We start from the raw sequence: 19,818 nt of genomic DNA on the forward strand, positions 1-19,818 counted from the left end.
GGATGTTCTTGGAACCCTGATTTTGACTACGGATAAATCCGTTTACCTGATCAAGATATAAGGCTCATGGCGGTTGTGACGGGTCGACAGGGGGTGTTTACTCCTCCTAGGAACCTGGTCTCACCTCTGGTATATTCAGGGGTCCGTGTTTGCCCAACTAGCTATGTTGTATTGCTTATAGGAGTTATGAGATTGGTCGCTGTTCGTTATTTTCACCTTTCATCCAACCAACCAACGTTTTGTTTAAATGGCAATGAACTACGTTCAAATCAAAAGATCAGAAAAAGTAAGGTATAGAAACTTATCTAATGTTACTTAACAAGTGTACCCCCGGGCTTTGTACTTGGCCTGCTATTATTTTCTATTTAACGTCGACATTTCTGAAAACATGTTATGTATATCATATTCAGACAATGAAGTTCACACGAGAGGTAACTTTAAATCATGACCAAATATTTTGAATGATGGTTACCTTTCAAGTAGTCAGTTCAAAATTGTATTGTTTAGTTTAGAAATGATAACCAACTTTTTAAAAATAGATTCAGCTAGAAGTTGGTCATGACCACAAAAGCTCAGAATCATAACTTTCCTTGAATCTATGGAGGTCAAATTATATGGCTGAATTTGTGAACAAAGGTTCTGAGAATATTGGAATTTAAAAAAAGCTGACGTTTTCTGTATCACAAAAAACATTGTCGAAATTATGTATAGATTTTATAAAACTATAACTAGAATATGCAGTTCAACTCTGATCTGATTGTACCTTGGAATGTGATGGGGAAACTGAGCAGGTTTAATCAACAGCATTAAGACTCCCAAAAATAGCTCCAACAAATTGTTTGTACTTGGTAACAGGGTATGCACCAGTGACCCCAATTCTGATTGACATACACACAACCATGATATTATAACTCTTGCAGCTATCAATTATCTGATGCGTTATTGTATTTAGTAAGTGAAGTTTTGTTACTTAGGATAATAGGCATGCTAGGGATATTTTCTTCAGGTTGGAACAATTCTGTAGTTACTTACACTGAACAGTAAGTTTTTTAGAGGTTGACTGCTTTCCAACAATATTCTCAGCAACAATTCTGTATTTCCCTTCATCTAGACAAGAACTAATGTTTATTTTATACGTTTTGTCTCCTGTGAAATTGGGAAAGAAATCCAACTTCTCCTCATTGTGGAATATTGTCACATTTGATGCAGGAAAACTGTCAACACTAAAGTTAAGCTTCAGCGAGCCAGGGGCAGCGATCCGTGGAAAATTTGAAACTGTTAATCTCGGTTTATCTGTAAGAGAGAAATAGTGTAAAATCATTATTAAAGTTTATAAATAAGATGACGTACGGAGAGGAAACCTAAGGACAATTATGAAAACGATTCGGCGTGCGTAGAAACAGATGCAAATGTGTCCCGCCAAACAAAAAGTACGACAACGTTAATTGATATACATATCGTAACCGATGAGGAAAATACATCAAAGTGTTTACACATTTACATTCACTGCGGACCAACTGCGGTAGTTACAGCGTTTCTTTCGTAAACAGGAGATCGTGAGTTCGAGCCGCGTTTGTACAACGGCTGAGTCAAACCTAAGCTGTAAATATAGGTAGTGATTGCTCCTTCGCTAAGCGTTCGGTATTCAGAAGTGAGAATCACAGGTCTTTAAAATATGATCTTATAAACGCGGTCCTGTGTCGCGGAAGGTGTTAGCAAGTTAAACAACTCTTAGTGCTACGTAACGGCTCTGAATGCAAAGCATATAGGTCTAAATTTGTGTTAATTCACCTATAGCTGATGACATCTCAATGTGAATCAAAACAAGTAACCACTCTTTCATTGTGAGCATCCTGCTTAATTTATATTGAAATCCATAACTTTTTATTTGACATTTTGAAGACATATTTTGTTTCAATTTAGTTACATGTAGATCCGATTTTATTTCCGGTTCACGTTCTATGAACTGGCATTGTTGAGATTGTTAGAAAATATGTTTCTGTGTTTATTTTAATCTTGTGTAATAAATAACGTTTATCTCTGTTACAAGATGGTTTATTATATGGGTTTAAAGTTTATCTTCCTTGAACGATTACCTTTGTTCAAATATGGAAATCATTACAAAATATGGAGATTACTGAAATCATTACTAAATATGGAGATTACTGAAATCATTACTAAATATGGAGACAAGTCACGGTCAGATGATTTTCAGCTGTTACATTTAAATACATGCAATTTGCGGGTAAAACAATATTTACGTAATTGAAAGTACAGCTGTATTTATATCAAAATTGAATAATCCACCATTTTATCATTTTAAAAAATGAAACAGGGTACAAAGTTAGTAAAAAGAACACAGAGAAAGAAGCACTGGAAATACTTAAGTAGTCCTTACGACGATTATAGAACAAAAATGTGACGGGCGGAAGAAGAGATAAATCAGCATAATACATGTACGTTCTCCGCATGAGGAAAATTAAAAAAAATTAAAACGCTCAATACTCGAATCTGAATACCAGCGGCACGTTAAGCAAAAGATATTTCCCATGGATAGTGATAATTGCTTTGCCAAGTCTTTAAAACAGAGTTACGGTAGAAATTGATACGATAACCAAATATCACCACTACGACAGTAAGCGACACGCATACGGTAGTCAGTCACGTTTCAAAACGATTGAAAAACTTCTGATTGGACATAGTAAATAGTCATGCAATGGGTGAATATAAATCTATATTTCAGCTCTAAGAATTAGATACATGTTTAAACTGCATTAAAGTATATTAAATGCGTTGAAATAGATTGAAAATATGTACTATTTTATAGGCTTTTTAGGCCACCTGAGTATCTCAAGCCACCCATTGATATTGGTGTGCGTCCGTCGTCGCCTCCGTGCGTTCACAATTGAACATTTGTAAGCAAGGTGAAGATAACGAACAGTGATCAATCTCATAACTCCTACAACCAATACAAAATAGATAGTTGGGCAAACACGGACCCCTGGACACACCAGAGGTGGGATCAGGTGCCTAGTAAGTAAGTAAACTAGTAAGTTTTTCTTCACAACTATAAGTTCAATTCTGATAACATTTAATATGGATCATATTTTGGACAAAGGGAGCAAAATGTGTAAATTCAATACTCCCACAGGTACCACCGGGACATGGTACAAACTTGTCTACAACTGAAAACTAAACGCATAAAACTTTCATATAGAACAGAATTGTATTAACTATATATATTGTTTCACGTTCCTCCCGAGAATATTTCACTCATATGAAGACGTCAACATTGCCGGTGAAGAATTGCAAAATTTAGGCCTGTACTCCGCGCCTACGACCATTGAGCAGGGAGGTATCTTAATCGTGACGCACCTACAGTTGTATTGGACCTCGGTTTTTGCGGTCTCATCCGAAGGACAAACTCTTACGACAAGCAAGGGTATTGAAGACTTATTCTAACCTTGATTTCCACGGGAAAGTGGAACAGGGAGGCGTCTACCAAAATTGTAAATTTCATGATCCACGTGGTAGAGATTCTGACTCCAGGGTGGGACCAATCTTAACAAGTAATGTGTATGTGTAAAAAAAAAATTAAATAACATCTTTAATGTCATTGATATTAAATTGCAACTACCGAGATATTTAAAGACAACCCGTAGCCTTTTACCAAGATTTTGAATTTGATGATCCAAGGACTAAGGTATTAGGCATCAAGGTTTGGCAAAAATGATCATAACGATTGAATGTCTACATTTAGAACAATTTTAACATTATCTTAATATCTACATGTGCCAGTTGAATTCTTTTCAAATTTGGTATAAGCATCTTTTTGGGTCATAGGAGAAGTAAATAGTAAATTCTAGAACCCCCTCTTCCCCCGAAACCCTGACCATTTCGCACAATTCGTCTCTACAACCACAGATCTGTATCAAAAATTGAATATATGCATACATTATATAGAGCTGGAGTGCTAAAAAAATGTTTTTATGACCCCCGCGATAGAGGTTCTGACTGCAGGGCCAGACCAAACTTGGCATTTAGTATCCGTCTTTCACATATCAATAACATCTTCTTCAATGCTATTGATATTTAATTCAAGCCGGTACAGCTGTAGGAGTTTTGGTTCCACGTCGAAGCTGCATCATTTGAAATACTCATTTGATTTGGGTGGTACTCTATGAACACTAAATGGATATTTAGGAAAGGCAGACATATATGTGCCAAAGTTGTTAATTTCCCAACCAGAGGGTTTTGACTCTAGGATGAGTTTAAAATAGTCATCTAGTGTAAATATAACGTACATTAAGTAATATCGTTCATCAGTATGGACACGTTCGGGGCGTTTGTATTTTAAAGTTGACATGATTTAATAAATATATATAGAAATTTATAGAACATTTTTTTAATTGGGGAGGGGGGTGTTGACTTGACCCAAACATGAATACATGGTATACTGTACAAATGGCAACGATATTTATTCCTTCAGTGGATTAACATTAATGGTTATGTTTCCAGTACTGTTGGCATTGCTTCATTCTATATTTATTCAAAAGCTTCTACATGAGAAGAAAAAGATCCCGGTCGATGAAATCCGGAAACAGGAGGGGGCGGGGTATTCTATACTAGGACGGTTTTTCCGCCCAGGGGAAATTCTATACTGACTTTGTACATAGGGGGAAATTATGTGCTGGGGCGCTTTTTACCCCTATGGGGCAAGATCTCTCCCGGGCCCGTTTTTCCCGGGGGGGGGGGGTCTATGCGGGGGAAAAGTATATGCTACAACACCGGGAATTTCTGAAAATGCTTCAGTATACCCTCCGTAATTCTCCTACTGTTTTCTATCGCCAAGAACGTTGATTATTTTTTTTAAAAATTGAAGTTAAAATGTTATTGTTCCAAATAAACAATTGTTACTTGGATTACCCCCCTTTGCATAGCTACTCGCTACAATTTAGCGCTGTGTTTGAAAACGTTTTTATTTAATTTTTCTGCTTAAATTACATTTTGTCATGGAAGAAAATATATTTGAAAATAAATTGTGTGCAACATCATTTTTTCATATAGTTTTATTAAATTTTAAGAGATTAAAGAAGAAATAGCCATTTAAAATTTGAGGGCGAGACAGCTCCTTGACAACGGGCCGAGACGGAGATATCTGGGCCCTTAGGGCTAAACAGTCCTACCTCCTTGCAGCCGTCTCACTCTGGCCAAGATAGGTGTATCAGGGCTAATACACTACTAGGTACAATGTATATGATATAGTAGAATACTATGTGTCCGTCATATTTCTTTGCTTATCCACCATGTTAGTTGGATGTTCTATTGTTATATTATCAGGGTTTGCATGGTATATAAGGGAACGAATTTTGCTACACTTCACTTCACATCAATGTCTTCAATTTACCTGTACGGGTAGCTTCGACAGGTAACACGTACATCTTTGTTTCTAATTTATAGGACATCAAGAAGAAATGAAATGCTTTCAAACACCATGCAGTGCTCAGAATTACAATAAACATATCGTGCGTAGTAAATCATTCTAAAAGCTTTGGATGAATAAATTTAGAATACTTTTCTTTACATGAATGTACGTACATTTGGAATAAATATGTCAAATTAAAACTATACAAAATACGCGGAGAAATATTTCATCTATTATCTATAGATAAAATGGAATAAGCTGTTGGATATTTTTGATGCTAGTAAGCATACATTTATATCAGTGATCAATTTTCTTTCCTTCTGTAAAACGATCAGGGCCGTAAATTAACCTTCAATTTGGAGGAGGCAGGAAATTAGGCGGGGGTCTGGGCCCCAGGCCCCCAGACGCTGAGCACATTTTGTGCACACTGAACACGTTTCGTGCAAAATCCTTGATTCTAGGGCCTTCTAAGATGTTACTTGACTAACTCATTCTAAAAGAAAGATTTGGAATGCTTTTTAAGGGAGGTATAATGTTCTTAGTTATTGGAAACAACATAAATTCTAATGAACTTTAAATTTTAATTTTTTTTTTGGCTCAAAAGTTGGAGGAGGCAGCTGCCTCCTCCGCCTCCATGTAATTTACGGCCCTGACGATATATTGTACATTGAAGTAGCACGGTCTCTCTCTCTCTCTCTCTCTCTCTCTCTCTCTCTCTCTCTATGTGTGTGTGTGTGTGTGTGTGTGTGTGTGTGTGTGTGTTCAGAAAATAATATGGACATGCAGATACCGTAAATAATTATGTGATTCTCAAAGAGACAATAAAACCATATTTTCGTTTATATATTTCATTTTATATGTGTCTTTGTGTTATAAACTGGATTGCAAATGTAATACCCGTACTTTCACAGAGATGTATATTTCCGATCATTATTTCCTTACTTACATGTATATATCCAAGTTTGTATATGATCACCGAGAAATCTTTAACTGGGTAGGCAATATATCCAACCAGATGTTCGGTGTATATGATTAGATTCCCGATTTCTATAAACTGCAAAACCCTTGACCAGACAAGCATTCAATAAAGGAACAGGAAAAAAATTCGACTCTGATATCCCCCTTGATTGAAGACACCCTGTTTGGCACGAGTGAAGTGTGTCGCAGTCTGTATAATGGAACGACAGCGTGCTGTAAAATTCTAACGAGATACAAATGGAGTTTATCATTTGTTTCGTGGATTTATCAGAATAAAGAGAATCTAATATTTTCGGTAAGTGCACATCTCCGATACCTGTTGAATAAATGTCCGCATTTGATTCGGGGTGGTTTTTGGCGAGTTAGTCATGTGCATTAAATATCATGCATATGACATGCATTTCTATTTTGCAAGAATTGCAATAAATAGTATATTTTATGCTCTTTGCTTATTCCATTATATCAGTATGTAATTGGCAAAATGATTTCTCCGCATTTCATAAGAAACTGCAAATACTTGCAAGTATGCACGAAAAGCCTTTTTTGTTGTTGTTGTTGCATTTTTGTCTAAATTATCTAAACTTTCAGAATGTTTCATTCGTGTACAATAGATACTTTGTAATTTTTGAGCAAAGCATAATGTTTTAAAATGTGATTTTACTTATTTCTCATTCCCTTTATATTACTATCGGAGATGTGCATTGGTCTAGTCCACCTAGAAAAACCACTCAGGTGTGACAACCATACTGGGGGTATATACGGGTAGAGTAAATTAGTCTACCTGAGAGAAATATGGCGGATAAGATGAGAAATGTGTACGTATTTATTGAATCATGTCAGCTTTAAGCACTTTGGTTTATAATGCTGCTGGATATTATAATTCAGCTTAGATAAATTATTGTAGATTTCTTGCCTTTAAGCCTAGTGAACCTTTACTTAACACTCAGGTGACATATACGGTTTGTGAACCTCTTGGTATGTATTGAGGTCATTATTCTTTGTTCATGCGCAATTTCATCAATGCTAATTCGGGGTTGAAGAGAACGTTTCTTTTGTAAACGTGAACGGAGTACTCAGGTTTTACACACTGATTTTTACTATGGATTACTCCGTTTACCTCAATCAAGATATAGAGCTCATGTCGCGTGTAACTGATCAACAGGGCATGCTTACTCCTCTGGTTGCGTCCAACTTTTAATTTTGCATTTTTCTGGGGTTCTATGAGATTGATCACTCTTCGATATCTTAACCTTTTCCAATACCAATATTCAATATTACTGAATCTCCCTAATCCCTTATACGGAAAAATGATCAATTCATCAGTCACATGTTATTTCATCTTAAGCCAATCGATATTGCAGATCACTGTACTTACACTGTATATAGATATCAACAGAAGTACTGGAATTTGTGGGCGTGTCTGCTACATAATTCTTTGCTGAACAACTGTACCGTCCTGAGTTTTCTTTCGTTTTATTTATATATCCAGGAAATCTGTTTTGTTTGCGTTTATCGTTGTGGTAAAACATATAAGAACATGGTGGATTGCAGTCTGCATGACAATTTAGGTACACATATTTTTGTTTCTCAATTAAATTATTTCCATCGCTTGTGTACTGAATGCTCACATTGACTGGGCCATCTGAAGTAGAAAAATACATAATGTAGACAATACATGATGAGAAAGACCCACATCCAGCTGATACCAGTTGAGTATTACTCCGGAAATACCTACACTGTACGCTCAAATTATAGGATGTAGAAGTTTTTCCAAAGTCGTCTCTGACTGTACAGGTGTATACTCCATTATCTGTCCTTGAAAGGTTGTTAAAGTGAAGACGTTCCCCATTGTCAATTAACTTTCTCTCGTGGAACCAACGGTAGGAGAGACATCCATGTTTGCAAGTAGCCGAACACTCCATTTCAAACGGTTCGTGTTGTCTTCCACGTGGAGGTTTTGTTGTAATCCTTACGCTGTCCGGTCCCTCTAAACAGAGATAAGAAATGTACTAACACATGTAAGTAATACCATGCTTTAAATATACATGTATACGTCTTTTAATTAGTTTTGTGGTTTAGATTTTCGATGTTGATATAGGAACAGCCAACGCAATATTACACAGAATATATTTTAATTTTAATTTTACATGAATGATTACACATATTAAAAACTGTGTGTTTAGGTTACATTATTGATGGGTTCATGAGTATTATCACAACTCACAAATTTCAACCGTCTTGGAAAAATCAAATATGATCAATAATGCTCTGATAATATACGGGTATCTTGAACCTCCAAATTTGTATAGGGTTGTTAAAATTCAGATACCGTAATTTTCTATCAAATACTACCCACTCTTCTTTTCCACTGTTATCCATTTACTTTCTCTTTCGCTGACGTCATTCGTTGCTGCACATTTAAAGCGTCTACTATCGTTATACGTAAAATTTATATTTGCAAATAACGTGTCGCCTGTATTAAAGACTGTGTCCAGTCGGTATGGATTCTGTATCTTCCACGTGTAAGTACACTTTGGCAGACAGTCCGCTTGACATGTGATATTCTTCAGTGGTCTTCCTCCTCGTTTTGAATAATAAACTTTACTGTCTGGCATTACTTTCACAGTCTTAGGCGAATCTAAAAGGTGATAGTATATGTATTGATTTATTTCGTGATTATTCTGAACCTTTCCTAAAGTTCAAAATAAAGGATAAACAAACCAATCCACTCCCAACATAGAAATCAATCTCAAACTGTTGGGTATTTCACACGGCGACTTAACAAATAATGTGATTTAGTTCACCCAAATACTCAATTAGGTATGGAAACATCCACACATGTTAAGTTCCTTGCAGAATAGACACAATATGAAACTTGTTCAAAGTTAGAGTTAAAATTTAGCATGTATTCTGCAAAATTAATTTAAATTAGGCATTCATTTCTTCTCATATGAATGTTTAAGAAATTGAGGTAAAATGGAGGCGTTTCGGATTTTTAACATTAGTATTACACCGCACACATTAGGTATTCATTATACAGTGAACACTGCCTAATTCAACACCAGTGTAATCCGTTTTACTGAACATTCTGACCCTTATTCTCATTTTCATTGTTTTTACACTGTTTATTGCAACACATTAAAAATTCCGACAAAAATTGTATCCCAGTGTATCTCGGATTAGACAGGTTTCACCGTATCCAACAGTGTCGTACTTGACTCTCGTTAGTCTATATATAGTATCACACTTTGAATGCATCAAACTTAATAATGCAATATTTCCTAGATTAGATATCATAGTTGTACATGATATAAAACAAAACTGACAATAAGATCGTTATACACATGTGTGAATGATAAAATGTACTTACATTGAACTGTAATTTTCACTTGTTTAGAAGATACAGTCCCTTCAACTCCACTTGCTATACATGTATAGTTTCCAGAATTTCGTCTGTTGGATGTAATAGAAATGGTCGTCTTGTCTCGTTGATGAAACAGAACTTTCAGATCTTTATACCACGATATGTTACATGTTGGATTGCAGTCTGACGAACATGTCAACCAAGTACCATGAGACCCCTCTCTCAGAACAATTTTAGCACCAGCATTTCTTCCGCTTTTCATAATTTTGACATTTTTTGGTCCATCTTCAAAAATGTGTTAAAGAAAGCAAAAATGGTAGTGTCTCACTTTTTCTTAGATATGTAGAAGTGTATTATGCTGAATTCTCCAAGTCATAAGATGTTGATATGAATATTACTAAATGATGGAACACCAGGGTGACCTTTTGTTACTACCTACATATTACCCACTGTTGACTTACAATTGTCCGCAAGGGCATTATTCCGCGAATTCATTATATCTCCAGATTACTCCGCGAGGTCACAATTTCGCGGATTTATATGTGGTAATACAGATTTACATTTTATGGTTTTATTATATATGTATTGCATTTCAATTAATCAACATCGCAGTAGATTAGACTTCACCTGTCGTTCACGGGGATATGATATTAATTATTTTATTATATCTGTAGACATAAACAATACTTTTAAATAACCAGAACAAAATATTTTCTAAAAATATCTACCCGCTTTATTATATGCTTCTGCGATGAAGTTTATTTAGTACTCCTATCTCAAATGTTTGGGGCCGTAAATACAGTAGCTGTTCATTCCGAGTCGTCAAGGATTGAGAGTTTGTCACAAACACATTTTGATCAGCGAACCCCGATCTGATGAAGTGCATTGATTCCAAAGAACATATGTTGTAATAAACGTTATCGTAAATGCCATGTATTACTATCTATCGTGTATATTAAGAATTGTATCATGTATCATGCATATATACTATATATATAATGGTATTGAACTTACAGAGGTATATATATTATATATATATATATATATATATATATATATATATATATAAAGCACAGAAAATTTCACTTTATTTAGATAGTCATTCCCGCCCCTACCCGGAGTTGAATTCACGAACCAAAATCTCCTAGCAACATGATCCTCTTAAATGTGCGTTACATAACTCTATCTCAATTCCATTCTCAATGACTGTGTAGCGTGTGACAGCGTGGTGAGAATTCCATCGTCATCGAAAGCAAGTTTTTTTAGTAGATGGTCGAGCGGTCTAGCACGCTGGTTACATGCTGCTGAGAAATTTGGTTCCGCAGGTCGTGAGTTCAACCCCGGGTAGGGGAGGAAGTGGGTATCTAAATAACGTGTAATTTTCTGTGCTTGATATTAAATATTTCTTCACTTAGGGTTAGTGCAGTTATGTTCATTTAATTGCTATTTCTTCTGTGCTTTATATATATATATATATATATATATATATATATATATATATACGAGTATCGTAAATGTAGTAGTGTGAGTATCATGGTTTATCGTTTAGCTCTATCAGTTTATCACTAGAATGATGTGCCAGAGGTCCCGGGTTCGATCCTTAACAAGAACATATATTTCATTTTATAATATGCATACATTTAACACCAATACCGGTCAGAGTTGAAATTACGATTAATGAGTGAACTTGGTTCGTTGGTACTAATTCTGCAGATTCGATAAGACTATTTACACCACGCAGTAGAAAAAGATCTACAATGGTACTGTATCCCAAAAGTATAATAGCAATGTGATACAATTTACAGTCTATATTCATTATCTAAATAAAGAAATATGACTCATATAATGCGCAGTTTTTCAACTGCAGTCGATTTGGTGTAGTCCGATAATTTACATTTATAAATTCCATCATCTGAGACAAGCGCTTGTCGACTTGGAAATATGCTCTGGTTAGTGTGAATCGTATTGTAGACCTCGGAATTCCTCAGAACCCTGATGATAGAAGAACCACAGCCTCCATAGTTACAGTGAATGATACACATAACATTTGGAAGATTGCGGTTTATCACAAGTGAAATCATTTGATGTTTGACGAAACCAATGTAATAAACACAACTTATGAGTAAATATTTACTGCATGCAAGATCAATTATCTTAATATTGAATATTATTTGATAATAAATGTTGGACGTACATTTGATATCAAGTCTGATTGTGTTAGAAAACGTTGTATAAGTCGTCAGCACAGAATTTTTAGATGTGCAGATGTAATTTCCCGAGTTTTTGCGATCCATGGCGAGCACTTTCGTCTTTCCTGTATAAAACCAGACCCCATCGCGATATATACGATAATTACATGGTGGATTACAGTCTGCATTACAAGTGATGGTTATTGTTCCACTTCCTTCCCACAATTCCTCAGTGTCGCTGGTATACTGAATGGTTACATTTTTTGGACCATCTATAAATAAAAATAACGAGATGTACTGTCCATTTCCTATACAGACATAACTATCTTCCGATGAAACAGCATTAAGACAAGGGTCTTGGTGGTCAATTAAGTTTTACACTACTTAGAACATACATGTAAATGGGAAGTCTTGCATGTACATCTACACTTTTTGCAACCCCGAGGGTGGAATCGCCTTAATATTTCATGGCAACCCATAAGAGAGTATTTTTCTCACATATTTCTAGAGTTTTCTGTTTTCCTTGTGCCTAGCGACGCCATTTTGAGAAATTTCCAATTAATTATTTTTTTGCTGTACATTAAAAATAACACCAGAATCGAATTCTACGACCCTCATTTTGGCAACTACGTTGCCGGCAAAAAATCGGCCGACGAGTGTATAAGTGAATTGTATTAGAGTTATTCCTCTTTGAATAAATCAATAATCAGGGCGATGCGTGACGTAACTTGACAGTCCATCAGCGCGAAACATTTTGACAGATCTAATCAGACTATGAATCCACAACTGCACGTTTTTTCTTTTCTTAGAGTAGCGTTGCTATTGATATTAATTGAGCAGTTATTTAATGACGAGTGTGTGAAGAGAGATTCCAAGTGGTTTTTGTTGGTGGATATGGGCATGGCTAGACTTTCGTTTTCCATGCGTGCAAGGACTCGAGTCTCATGGACATTGAAGGCACTTATTTCACTTTCGACAAGGACAGTAGGCGTTGACAGAGTGAATGTGGAGGTAGGCCTAGAAGTAATAGACCGTGTGGGCTGGGTTTCTGTGAACTGACTGGCATAATGCACAGGATGACATAGGTGTATGAGGAATTTGTGACTGTTGTTGAGTGTGCAGTACTTGTTCAAGGAATGTGTATGTTTGTGTCCGGTCACATACACCTAGAGATTATCAGGGACATTACAATCTGTCATTTTTTGTACAAGAGCTTTGCAGACGCTAGTGTTCGTCAATCGAGGCGAGGTAAGTTACAAGCTAGTTGTGTATTGATTATAACGTCACTGGATATGTAAGATAAACGTCACGTGATATGAAAAATAAAAATATCTTACATACCTTTCTCTCATAGAATATTTGTATCTTACATACGTAGATATGAGAGAAATACTCCTCTTCTATACAATCCAAGCACTTTCCTGACATTCCAAATACTCTATTGACATTCCAAACACTCCCGTGACATTCCACCAACCCACTCCCAACATTCCCGTGAAATAAAAGTAAAGCTGAGATTTACATGAAAGCTTCCTGACATCGACATTTTTGTAAAAAAAAAAATATGGGCCTGGGTAGGATGGGGCCACTGGGCCAGAGGAGCTGGAATTTTCATGCAAATTTTCTGACATATTGCAGATTCAAAGTTGATAAAATCATAGCTCCCGGATGTAGGATGGGGGCCACAATAGGGAATCAAAGTTTTACATACTAATATATAGGGACAAAATTTCTCAAGAACCATTGGGCCAGAAAAGCTGAGATTTACATGAAAGCTACTCCTAAGGGCTATGGAATCTCGAAAAATTCCTGATCTGAATATGTAAGCTAAATTCTAATGTTCAGCAACAGTACATGTATAAAACAAGATGTGTTCTTAAAACTTCAATGCCCTAAAATGTGTATACACTGATGAAAGGCTTTACATAATATAACCGGTATATTAACATTAAAATATATGACTTATTTTGACCCATTCTAGAGTCAAAACCCTGGGTGGTGGAGTTCACCGTTTTTAGTACATTCTTTTCTGCTATCCCTATGTATGCATTTAGATTTTATACAGTATCAGCAAACGTACACGTGAATAATAGATACTAAGTTTGGCCCCACCCTGGGGGTCTGAATCCCTACCTCGGGGATCATCAACTTAAAAAAATTGCTAAAGGACTAACCGCTCTTTCTAAATATCGATTTAATTCAATTTAGTATCAATAACACTAAAGAAGATGTCATTTAAGTGTTTTACACATAAACACTATATAGTAAGTTTGGCCCTGCCCTGGGGTCAGAACCCCTAATCCGGATATCATGAAATTCACAATTATGGTAGAGGCCTCCCTGCTTTACATCACTATGCATTTAGCTTTTCTTAAACATATGAGGTTGTAGAGAAGAAGATTTTCGAAAATCGATCTATCTTAGGCAGTTTTTGCCCCAACCCTAAGGACCAAGGGTGCAGAAATCCTAAAATTTATAATTTATGTCCCAAGACTTGTGTTCCAAAAATGTTTCATACCAAATTTGAAAAGAATTCGAATGATAGTTATCAAGAAGACGATAACAATGTCTATTGTTCACACCACAGGCAATTGCATCGCTTGGGGTCGAATTTACTACTCTTTATATAGTAAAATTCGACCCCCAAGCGATGCAATTGCCTGGGGTTCACACATTTAATAACTGACCATTTAGTCCCCACCCTAATACCAAACCCCTACCCCTGGGATCATCGAATTTACAATTTTGATAAAGGACTATGTGCTCTTTCTATATATTCATTTAATAGTTTCAATTTAGTATCAATAGCACTAACGAAGATGTTATTTAAGTCTTTTACACATGCACACGATATAGTAACTAAAGTTTGATCCCGCCCTGGGGTCAGAAATTCCCACCCGGGGATCATGAAACAATTGTGGTAGAGGACTTTCTGCTCTACATCACTATGCATTTAGGTATTATTATATGTGTGCGGTTCTTAAGAGAAAGGTTATTGAAAATGATAAATTTTGGGCAGTTGTTGCCCGCCCACAGGGCCTTAGGAGTGCAGTAGTCCTGAATTTTACAATTTATGTCCCCTTGTTCCAAAGATGCTTCATACCAAATTTGAAACTAAATGCCGTCATGATACAGTAATACCGCACGCATATGTTTGCCTTTACACATACTCTCCGTCCAAATGGCGGACCCCCCCCTCCCCCCGTTCTGCGGGACATCTTCGTCGTTTTTTTAAAAATAAGATACTGCTAATATTTGTGGGCAATTCGTTTTAATGTACAAGTTAAATAAAAGATTAACTAGCACTGGCTGTGGAGAGTACGTAATCACAAAACCTTGACTTGTGAGGGTGCACTGGATGATACATGTATCTTTATTTTTATCGATTTCTTTATTTATTTTGGGGGGATTTCTAGAACATCCCCGTCTTTTATATCGCTGGATCCTATAATTATTATGTGTAACTAGCAAAGAAGCCATGTAGTGTGATTTGGCTACGTCGTTGCAACCCCAGTTCCAAAAGGGGATGAAGAAGTGAACTTATTACTTTGATAACTAGGCCTAAAACTATCAAAATAAATACACACACACACACACACACACAGAGAGAGAGAGAGAGAGAGAGAGAGAGAGAGAGAGATGTCAATAAGTCAAACTTCTGTACAATTTTGTCCATAAAACTGACGGGGCTGATATTACTTCGCATTGGGATGATTTTAAAGGGCAAGTGACTGTGATCGGTATAGAATATTGCAAATGAAACTTGAGTTCCTAGCAGAAACAACACAGAAGACATGGGCGGATCCAGAGGGGGGTCCAGGGCGTCCAACCCCCCCCCCCCCCCCCCCCCCCGCCCCACTTTTTGCGAACCAAAATGTTTAACAATAATTCAATTTTAACGAGACTTTGAGTCCAAATGATATGAAAGGTAGATACTTACATGTACATGCACTAGTACTTGCTTCATTCAAATATATTAACACCAGTATATCATTTAATTCTAGGATAAATAAGACAACACACTGATGTATTATATTTACGATATTTTCGTCAGATGCAAGTATACCTTTTAAAAAGGGATTCTTAAAAAGTATATCTAACATAAAAGTTTTTGTTTAAGAAGTATTTCTACTAAGACAATTTGAAAATGAAACGTAAGTGCCAGGACATGTTCAGAATGCAGGATTTTGCACCATTTACCCCAGAGCTCTCTCTCTCTCTCTCTCTCTCATTTGACCTGGCATGCCGTTTAATGGGAAAAAACATAAATTTACGAAGGTAATGTGACCAGGGTTAGAATACAAAATGAAAGATCAAAGACAAGAAATAATGGAGTTTGAATGATTTCAATGTTGTTTACTTGTGTTTGAATGCATGAGGATGATCACTGTATATTGATGAGTGGCTTTTTTGTAGGATCCGAGGGATATGTGAGAGTTGGTTGGCGGGGATTTCTACTTCCACTTTTGAGGATGCAGTAAACGACAGGATGAGAAGCTGCGCATTTGCTCGCGTTGGATGATTTGTGTAACATATTTGGACGTGGATGTCATTTCAGTGAGTTCACTTGGATTTAAGAGGCTGAGCAAAGACACAAAGAAAATGTTTTCTGAGTATATAGTCTGAACAAAGGATATTGCATCATCCCTGAAAAAGCAAGGCTGGGTTGTTCATTTATTTTATTTATCTTTTTTTTATTTTAAAAAAAATTATTCATTGGTTTATGATATTACAGAAGGTGACATGGCCATGAGTTCATTTAGATATATTTAACTCTTTCTGTATATGTGTTTGTTTTTTGGGGGGTGGGGTGGGGTGGGTGGGGGTATTATCAGTTTGTGTTGATGTAGGCAAGAAATAGAATTTGGCTTGTCATTTCAAGAATGCAAATTTAATGGGAATGCTTTACAAGACAGTAAAACAAATTCTGGTTAGAAGTTGAAAATTATGTAGAGTGCCAGTTTTGTGTATTGCTTAAAGATCAGTACCAGTGTCCTATGTTGAACATTTGGTAGATATGTAAATTGGCACTTGGTTGGTTCATGCAGTCTTCCTTGACATTGACCGAGTTTTCCCACGGAGACTGTTTCTCCAAGTTATGCGTAGAGTGTCGGTCATCTATCTGTGTCTCGCAAATACTTGGTGTAGACAGCTATCATGCTGAATCCTGTGAAAGAAGGGAATATAGACTTCCTTTGGAACGACGCACATACTCAATGTTGCGTCGCTTGTGGAGACCCACATCTTGAAGAGTGACCTTGACTTTTGACATTGACCCCATTTTTAAGGTCAACCACCTAAGAACTTATGGATAACAAAGTGTGATCTTGACCTTTGACCTTGACCCAATTTCAAGGTCATTCAAGGTCAACAATTCTAGAATATCATGATACTACACCTACAGGTGTAGATGTAGCTTTATGATAGAAAACGTCATTTTCAGTCCCTATTTGTCCCCTGGGGCCAATATGAAAATTCGGAAACCTTATTGCACATCTACAGGACTTTGCTATTCAGCTCCTAGAGTATCATTTGGATTGCAATGTAAATGTGGACACAGTTTTAGTGACAACAACCGATTCGGACGGACGTACCGGGATAAAAAACAATATACCCGAACTTTCTTTAGAAAGTGCGGGTATAAAGAATTGGAATAGTAGTTATCAATAAGAAGTTAAAAATGTTGAATTGTTAATGCACGACGACGGCGATAATGAATTGCAATATGTCACTTGAATAAACTCAGGTGACCTAAAATATTTTCAAGAATTCAAAGTTAACATTTACACGAAAGATTCCTGATATAGTGCAGATTCCAGTAAGAAGCATTGCCCTGGGGGTAGGTAGAGGTCACAATAGGGACAAAAGTTTTACATGCAAATATATCTGAAAAATATTTAGATATGGGCCAATGTGACTCAAGTGAGCGATGTGGCCCATGGGACTCTTGTTGAATCTATTTTTCACAGAATTATGATCGAAAAATGTTCGTTAAACATTGTTAACGTTTAGGGCCGAGATCAATAGTTCAATGTTTAATACAATACAATAAATTCACATAATTTTCATCAAGACACCCCCTCCCCCAAATAATGTGATGAATGTTGTTAAAAACTTAGTGCTTACTACCATTTCTTTTGGGGATTTTTTATGAGAAAAGACATTTCAGTTACCAATAAAGCAATTCCCATACATGTAGAATATGCACTTTTTAGTAAATGTCAAATACTGGACGACATAAACTACCCCCCCCCCCCCTTCTATAAGAATTTTGTTTTTCACCTAACATCGATCTTTTGATCTTACCCACTGTTCATTATCTTCACCTTCCCTAATAGCATACCTACAATGTTCATTGATTTATTATACCTACTGTATGTTATAACATGGCTATAGGGCTGAACTTTATATATATTTATTATCAATAAGCTATAGCAGTTTCATTTCAGGTAACGAAAGAAATAAATTATGTAGAGAGGAGACTCAAACACGTTAATGATGAACTGAACAGTATCAAAATGTTTCAGAAGCATAACTTTATCTTTGTAATTGTCCAATATTGAAATTTTTAGTTTCTCTAAAATCTGAAGGTAAAGATTGAACTCAAAATTTACAACGAGACTTAAGATACACCAAGATTGCAACCAATGGGCAAATTTTTGAAGATGAGACTCTTGAACGTATTAATAGCCTCATTACAAAGGTAAAGTTCAGGGTATCGAGCACAGTTGCCAACTTCGGCACCCCACCAAATATGATGCCAAATCTGAACAACGAAATCGAACCATCCTCCCCTGGTTATACAAGTTAACCACCGTCTAGTACTTGTACAACAACAGCTATTACAACAGAGCTCTCCATATCAACCAATATTTCCCCATAGCATCACCTACTACTCCTTATCAGTATGTCATGTTGCCAAATCACCGAAATTCAATGTATGATGTGGGTGGAAATAGCTATATATATCCAACAAATCCTGCTGTGACAAGTCCCGAATGCACTGCCAATCCGTCATTGCCTTTGGATTCACCACCTAAAAACCCACCATTGCCAAAGGACATATGAACTGAGAGCATGAAAGATTTTTTGATTAAAACAATGTTATTTCATTGATGCTTTTATATATCTGAGGTTGGTAAGAAACGACACACGGATTTTCTGGTACAATTCATTGTAGTTTAAATGATGTGTTTGTAACATAATTCTGATCAATCAAGACATAATATATTTCATTTGTGAAGGAGTTTGATATTGTTCAATGATTTTCGTCCATTTATGAAATTTAAAATGATTTCTGAACAATAAACTTTAGAATATTCAATTTCTTGAAATATTTTAATTCATGTGAACAATATATTAGTGTTACCCTCTGCAAATGGATTGGGGGGGGGGGGGGGATATATATAAAAATCACCATTTCCGTCTGCCTGTAGACATGCTTTTGTCCGGACATGTTCTAAGAAATCAGAGCATGAATTTTTCTGAAAAGTTGTATACTTTGTATTTAGTATACAAAGATGTGACCTGATATTTTACGACTGGACGTTTTTTATCCATTTTACAGGTGTTTTTCAACTTTATGGACTTAGTTATGTTTTGTTTTAGATTTTGTAATGGTGTGATATCTGTGAGACTAAGTGGTTTAGGGGGACTGTAATGGAACCATCATGTCCATCTGTCTATACCACGTCCAAAAAAACAGTCTTTCCCACTATAACTTTTATAATCTGAAACATCAGACTTGCACTTGGCATACAGGTCCCCATGACCCGAAGGTGTCAGGACCCTGATCGGATATCATTGACCAAGGTCACATCAACATCCAAAAGAAGCCCCACCAGGGGTATTATTCCTTTTGG

General features: G+C 36.2%; 1 protein-coding gene across 10 annotated transcripts in view; it reads right to left on the reverse strand.

Annotated features, from left to right (window-relative positions):
- Positions 1 to 19,818, reverse strand: part of LOC125679645 (B-cell receptor CD22-like) — a 51,461-nt gene that overhangs the window by 13,603 nt on the left and 18,040 nt on the right. For all 10 annotated transcript variants that reach the window (XM_056156216.1, XM_056156206.1, XM_056156211.1 and 7 more), the window contains exons 5-10: positions 11,962 to 12,228; positions 9,774 to 10,052; positions 8,760 to 9,041; positions 8,139 to 8,390; positions 7,779 to 8,045; positions 1,033 to 1,293 (exon numbers count right to left, since the gene is read on the reverse strand). In XM_056156216.1, coding sequence (XP_056012191.1) covers positions 1,033 to 1,293; positions 7,779 to 8,045; positions 8,139 to 8,390; positions 8,760 to 9,041; positions 9,774 to 10,052; positions 11,962 to 12,228 — 1,608 coding nt within the window. The remainder of the gene's footprint in view (positions 1 to 1,032; positions 1,294 to 7,778; positions 8,046 to 8,138; positions 8,391 to 8,759; positions 9,042 to 9,773; positions 10,053 to 11,961; positions 12,229 to 19,818) is intronic.

Source organism: Ostrea edulis, chromosome 2 (genome assembly GCF_947568905.1).
Source record: "Ostrea edulis chromosome 2, xbOstEdul1.1, whole genome shotgun sequence".
In the NCBI taxonomy this organism is placed as follows: Eukaryota; Metazoa; Mollusca; class Bivalvia; order Ostreida; family Ostreidae; genus Ostrea; species Ostrea edulis.